Source organism: Trametes versicolor, assembly GCF_000271585.1.
Source record: "Trametes versicolor FP-101664 SS1 unplaced genomic scaffold TRAVEscaffold_4, whole genome shotgun sequence".
In the NCBI taxonomy this organism is placed as follows: domain Eukaryota; kingdom Fungi; phylum Basidiomycota; class Agaricomycetes; order Polyporales; family Polyporaceae; genus Trametes; species Trametes versicolor.
The window spans coordinates 469,709-475,708 of record NW_007360324.1 but is presented as its reverse complement, the minus strand read 5'-3'; the positions used below and the strand labels follow the sequence as shown (position 1 = coordinate 475,708).

At 57.0% G+C, this 6,000-nt stretch overlaps 2 protein-coding genes across 2 annotated transcripts; both read left to right on the top strand.

Moving 5' to 3' along the window:
- Nucleotides 1-519: 519 nt before the first annotated feature.
- Nucleotides 520-2,092, top strand: TRAVEDRAFT_70614 (alpha/beta-hydrolase; the record flags this gene model as incomplete). The annotated part of the gene is made up of 4 exons (XM_008038411.1): nt 520-966; nt 1,047-1,337; nt 1,402-1,914; nt 1,968-2,092. 4 exons carry the CDS (start codon nt 520-522, stop codon nt 2,019-2,021), a joined length of 1,305 nt encoding a protein of 434 aa, XP_008036602.1. The 3' UTR covers nt 2,022-2,092.
- A 1,853-nt stretch (nt 2,093-3,945) lies between these two features.
- TRAVEDRAFT_120911 (heterokaryon incompatibility) lies at nt 3,946-4,485 on the top strand (the record flags this gene model as incomplete). The annotated part of the gene is made up of 2 exons (XM_008038410.1): nt 3,946-4,317; nt 4,444-4,485. Coding segments are annotated over 2 exons (414 nt in total), but the record flags the coding sequence as incomplete, so codon positions are not given.
- Between the last annotated feature and the right edge of the window lie 1,515 nt (nt 4,486-6,000).

Here is a 6,000-nt window from a genome sequence, read left to right as displayed (position 1 = left end):
CGGGTACGCGAGAAGGCGGGTACGCGAGGGGGCGGGTACGCGAGGGGGCGGGTACGCGAGGGCGCGGGTACGCGAGGGCGCGGGGTGAGCGAATAAGCGAGGAGGCGGGGATGGGCGGGAAGAGGCCGCCCCTGCACCAAAGATGCCGAACGCGTGCTCAGCGGGGACACCGCTGAGCAGCGCGACACCCGGGGAGGGGGCGTCGACGAGGGGGGGAAGGGAGAGGAGGTGGGAGTATATATCAGAGGGCAGGCGCCGGGGTTTGCCCGATTGGGATGTCTTTGGGCGCTTTAAGTTTGCCCGATTTGGAACGTTGGGTTGAATCGCCTCACAGAGTATTAGGCGGCGAAATCCAATCCGTTCTGGGGCAGTTTAACCCTAAGGATTCCAAGAACGGTTATCCCATAAGTCCCTGGAACGGGGAATAAGCCTCAATTGGGATAGCTGTGCCGCCATCCTCGGCCTGCTCTCCTCATCGGAGTCCCGTTCCACGGCTCTCATGTCTCTGTACACCAACCAATGCGCCCCATAGTCTCGCTGCTGCTCACCACACTCCTCGCAACATGTAACGCTGCGGCGACCGGTACATCGGCTCTGCCTGGCACGCCAATCTCATTCGAGCTACAGCACGAATACAGACCCCAGCCCCGAGATGACCTTGACGACTTCGGTCAACTCGCTTTCGACATATCGGATGTCGACACTGCACCGTCTTCGAGCCTAGTCACTCTACAGGCCAAGCCAACGACTGTCTATCGCCCTCGCTCTCCAGCCAGATTTCAGCATGCCCGTCTCCGATCGCTGCGGTCCGAGGAGAGCGAACCGGTCGAGTGGGATGAAGTGCACGTCCTCGGCCCAGATATCGAGGACAGACATACTCTATCGCAGCTCGCACGCATGACCGGGAATGCCTACGCGCTTCCTGGGCGCAAGAACTGGTACGACATCGACGCAGCCTGGAATACCGTACGCGATCTTCCACTTCGTCCTTCGGCTTCGTGAGCTTATCCTTTGATGCGTCCCATGTGGACCTCTATTGGGTGCAGAGCTTTCCGTTTGGTTGGGAAGACGCAGCCGATGGATTCCGCGGACATGTGTTCATGTCCCCCGATAACGCAACGGCCGTCCTGTCGATCAAGGGCACGACGTTGCAGGGTCCGACATCCAAGAAGGACAAGTTCAACGATAATCTGCTCTTCTCGTGCTGCTGCGCAAGAGTCGATATCACTTGGATATTCAACACTGTATGCAAGTGCTATGCCAACAACTGGCGCTGCGACAACACTTGTCTGACCGATGCACTGGTACAAGACAGCCTGTTCTACAACGTCGGGGTGGTAAGTTCGAACCGCATAAACATACGACTGAGACACTCACGCTGATACGTCGTCTGTTCTGCAGAACTTGGTGAATAACTTAACCGCGTTGTATCCGCATGCCAACATCTGGCTCGTAGGCCATTCTCTCGGAGGCGCCCTCGCTTCGCTACTAGGGACCACATTCGGTCTCCCCTCCGTCGCCTTCGAGTCCCCCGGGGAGCGTCTTGCCGCACAGCGGCTCCACCTCCCCATGCCTCCCTCCCCGCCTTCGAACAACCACTCCGCAACCCCCTACAGCCGCGCTCCCGTAACGCATGTGTACCACAACGCGGACCCAATCCCACAGGGCGCATGCACGGGCGTCGGGTCGCCGTGCGCCCAGGCGGGCTATGCGCTGGAGAGCCGCTGCCATCTGGGCAAGTCGATCGTGTACGACACGGTTGGGAAGCTAGGCTGGCGGGTCGACATCCGGAAGCATGTCATCAAGGAGGTCATCACGCATGTGATAGAGGCGGAGGTGGAGGACGGATGGGAAGAGGACGTGGACGGTAGATCGAGGGAGGTTCCTGCCGCTAAGGCGGAGGAGGACTGCATAGTAAGTCTCGTTCTGCCATCCTGAGGTTCGGGCACTGACGGTGGGACACTCAGGACTGCTTCAAGTGGGAGTTTGGAGACTTTAAGGATCGTGATGACATTGTATGAGTGTTGTATTCCTCACATAGGTACGCTGTATAACCAATATGTATGTAACCTGTACGCAATCCTCTTCCACGCCGGTATTACGAACGAAGCGCTCCTCGTCGACCCGAGGGATAAGGTCTAGAAGGGCAAGTGCATGTGGAAGGTGAGGCACCTCGAGTCAGTTAAAATGGACGATGATAGAAGAGAAAACGCATTTTGGTTTCCCCGCATGCGCGGCGCCCCCATCGGGAACGGCGCGCAGGCGGGTACTTATCCCGAGGACCACGAAAAGGTATGCGTCAGGACCGAAGTCCATCCCTCGGGGAAAAAAAGACCTACCGTTGCAAGACCGGAACAGGATACAAGCGGGTAGAATACAGGAGGGGAGGACACGGACGGGAGGGGGCGCAGACGGGGATGGGGCGAGACGGAGGGGAAAGAAAGAGAAATCAGACCTACCTTGGATAGAAGGAAAGACCTACCGTGACCTACCTTGAACGTCGGAAGCTTGAACCTTGAGTCGAATCTTGAGTCTTGCGCTTGAGTCTTGCGTCTTGAACCTTGAACCTAGAGGAGAACCAGACGAGAAAGACATACCATGACCTACCTTGAATCTTGAGAGCTTGGACCTTGAAGCTTGAGCCTTGAATCTTGAGTCTTGAGTCTTGAGTCTTGAGTCTTGAACCTAGAGGAGAACCAGACGGGAAAGAGAAAGACATACCGTGAACTACCTTGAATCTTGAGATCTTGAGAGCTTGGACGTCGAACCTTGAGCCTTGAACATTCTTGAGCCTTGAGTCTTGAACCTTGGACCTAGAGGAGAACCAGACCGGAAAGAGAAAGACATACCGCGACCCACCTTGCAGAACCTTGAGAAGAACCAGACCAGAACAGGATACAAGCGGGTAGAATACAGGCGGGGAGGACACGGACGGGAGGGGGCGCAGACAGGGATGGGACGAGACGGGGAAAGGAAGGGGAACGGGAAAGAGAATGGGGAGCTCGAGAACGCGCCCTCCCCCGGTTCTTAAACCTGGAGCGAGCGGAGGCGGCTGACATTGTTTGGCCTCTATTGTTGACATTGCTAGCCACAGTGGGCCCTCTAGACCGTCAGCCTCTGTGGCAGACTCGTGGGGAGCGAGATCGACGCACAAGTGCCAGTCCTGCCGCCCAGTCGAAATCGCAAGCCCGCTCTGATTCGCTAGTTCGAGGAGGACTTACGAGCAAGTTCGCGCGGCCTATACCTCAGTAGATGAGCTTGATATAGATCTGTATCCGTCACAGTCTCCAGTTGATCATGAGTAGGATGAGTGGAACAGACTGAAAGACGCGTTGGTATACGCGCCGATGCTTGAGCGCTTGAGCGCCCAATATACGTGCGAAGCAACATGTGACCGCGATCACCCACCCCGCTCAGATCTGGCGAGTCGCGTTATTCGACTCTCATGTCTCTGTACACCAACCGCCGCGCCTCATAATCTCCACACTCCTCGCACATATAATACTGCGGCGATATATGTATGATTGTGACTGCTTCAAATGGTAGTTTGGAGACTCTAAGGATTGGATGACATGGTACGAGTAAACCTCAGTACTGCTGTATATTGACAACTCATGTACGTTGCACTACAGCCAAGATGTATGTCATCTGACTCGTCCGCCATGTATGCGCTCATTTATAGAATACGTCAAGGATGTCCCTAAATTCCCCAGGATGATAGCGTGAGTAACGAAGGCGAGAATCCCTGATGGCGGGCTTCATCCTGCTGATATGGTAACACGCAGCGTACATCAGTGGTATAAAGGGGATCACCGTTCAGGTTCCCACTTGTCAGAGCTGCCCGACACCGTTGTCAATATGAGACATTGGTGTCTTCGTGTACGTGCTCTACTGCGTCCTCTACGTCCGTTATACTGACCCTTGTATTTTCAGTAGTAACCCGCGATGCGCCTCATCGACACCCGCACGGGCTTGTTCGTTTGGGTCAACAGCCCGAGCGACGTTCAATACGCAATTCTCTCCCACGTCTGGGTCCCCAACGAAGAGCTCTCTTACGAAGGTCTACTCGCGATCCACTCCGCAGCGCGCGATCACCCTGATCCTCCGCGGTACATCTTCGACACGGTCCCCGCGAAAGTCAGGGAGCTTTGCACCTTCGCTCAGCGCCATGGAATCCCCTACGCGTGGATCGACACATGCTGCATCGACAAGGGCAGCAGCGCGGAGCTCTCCGAGGCGATCAACTCCATGTACAAATGGTACCAGATGGCAAGCATTTGCATCGCTTATCTCGCAGACGTCGAGGACCCGCACCCGGTGGGCCTAACTCTCGCGACCCCGAAATCGAAAGGCCAAACCCATCCCCATTTTACGGTCGCGGGCCGACCAGGCACCCCTCTCAGCCAAGACGCCGTGTTCCAAATTCAATTTCGAGGCAGTCAGTGGTTCAAACGGGGCTGGACACTGCAGGAGCTCATTGCTCCCCGGTCTCTGCTCTTTGTCTGTCGGACTTGGCGCCCCTTCGGGACGAAGCAGAGCTTTGCGGACATCATCGAAGAGATCACCGGCATCACACCCGCCATCCTCACACATGCAGCCTCCGTGGATTCCGTCAGTGTGGCCATGCGAATGTCATGGGCGTCGGATCGCGTCACCACGCGCGAGGAAGACCGGGCCTACTCGTTGATGGGAATATTCGGGGTCAACCTGCCGACCATCTACGGAGAAGGAGGCTTCGCATTCATCCGGCTCCAGGAGGAAATCCTCAAACGCGTACCAGACGAAACTCTGTTCATCTGGGGACGCGCGCTCACACAGAGTACGGAGCGGCCCCGCCGGAGCGTGCTACGATTCCCCTCGCTCATTCGGAGGCCCACGCGGGACGCTGCGAGACACTTCTCCGGCTTGGGAGGGCGCCCATTCCACCTGCCATCGAATTCGTCGCTTTTCGCCGCCTCGCCCGCCGAATTCCAACGACTCTCCTGGGATCCAGATGAAAGCACTGCATCAGATCAGCTACAAGTCATGCCTCACCAGTGGCTCGCGGGGCTCTTGAAGAGACCGGACCTCCCGCTTCCGGAATACACACACACCTGCTATGGAGTCCACGCCAGACTTCCTCTCATGTGGTGGCGAGCCGATATCGCGACTAGCAAGACCCCAGTCAAGTTCGCTATGGCTCTACTGGGCTGCGTCGACTCGAAGGGGCGCGTGATGGCGCTCCTCCTGAGACCCCAGGACACTGTGCGCCGAGAGTTCAAAGTAGGGTTCGACGACGTCGAAGGAGGGGCACGCTATCTTTACCGTATAGCGACCATCCCCCGCCAGTGGATCGAATCTAACCGTTCTCGCATCACGGTCGAGGAGATCTACATACACCACGCCGACGGTTCGCGGTCCAACAACCCCCCACCCATCCTCTCGCTCGTCGGTCTCGCGCAGAGCACCGACCCCCAGGAGCTGTTCGACGTCAGGCTTACGCCTTGGTGCCGGTCTGTGCTCGAATGCGAAGGATTCGTTCTCGTCGAGGACAGTTGGCCGACGACTATCTGCGCGCGAACATCTGGGAAGACATCCTCCCTCAAAACGCGCGTCTTTCACCTCGCCAACCGCCGTTTGCATATCCACATCACGGCGGGGCCATGCTCCTGCGAGAGCGGCGACGCGCTCATACGGGTTACCGTGGCCTACCGATGGCGATCTCAGACGCGCTATGTAGTGCCTCGCGAATTACATCCCCCAAAGGGGTTCCCGAACTCGCAGTTTAATATCTTCCACAACCCATCGATGCACGTCGCTTCCTGGACGCACAAGGCACACTCGTCCTCCTTCGAGGCGTTCAAGGAGTTCAGCATCGAGTGGGCCAACGAGGTCATCTACAACCTCCGCCTGACCATGCAAACGTGCCAATCCAGCGGCTCGCTTCTCAGTCTCACAGTCGTCGACATCAGAGACAAGGCGAAGAAGGACAAGTACATGCGCACGGAAAATGTTCTCAGA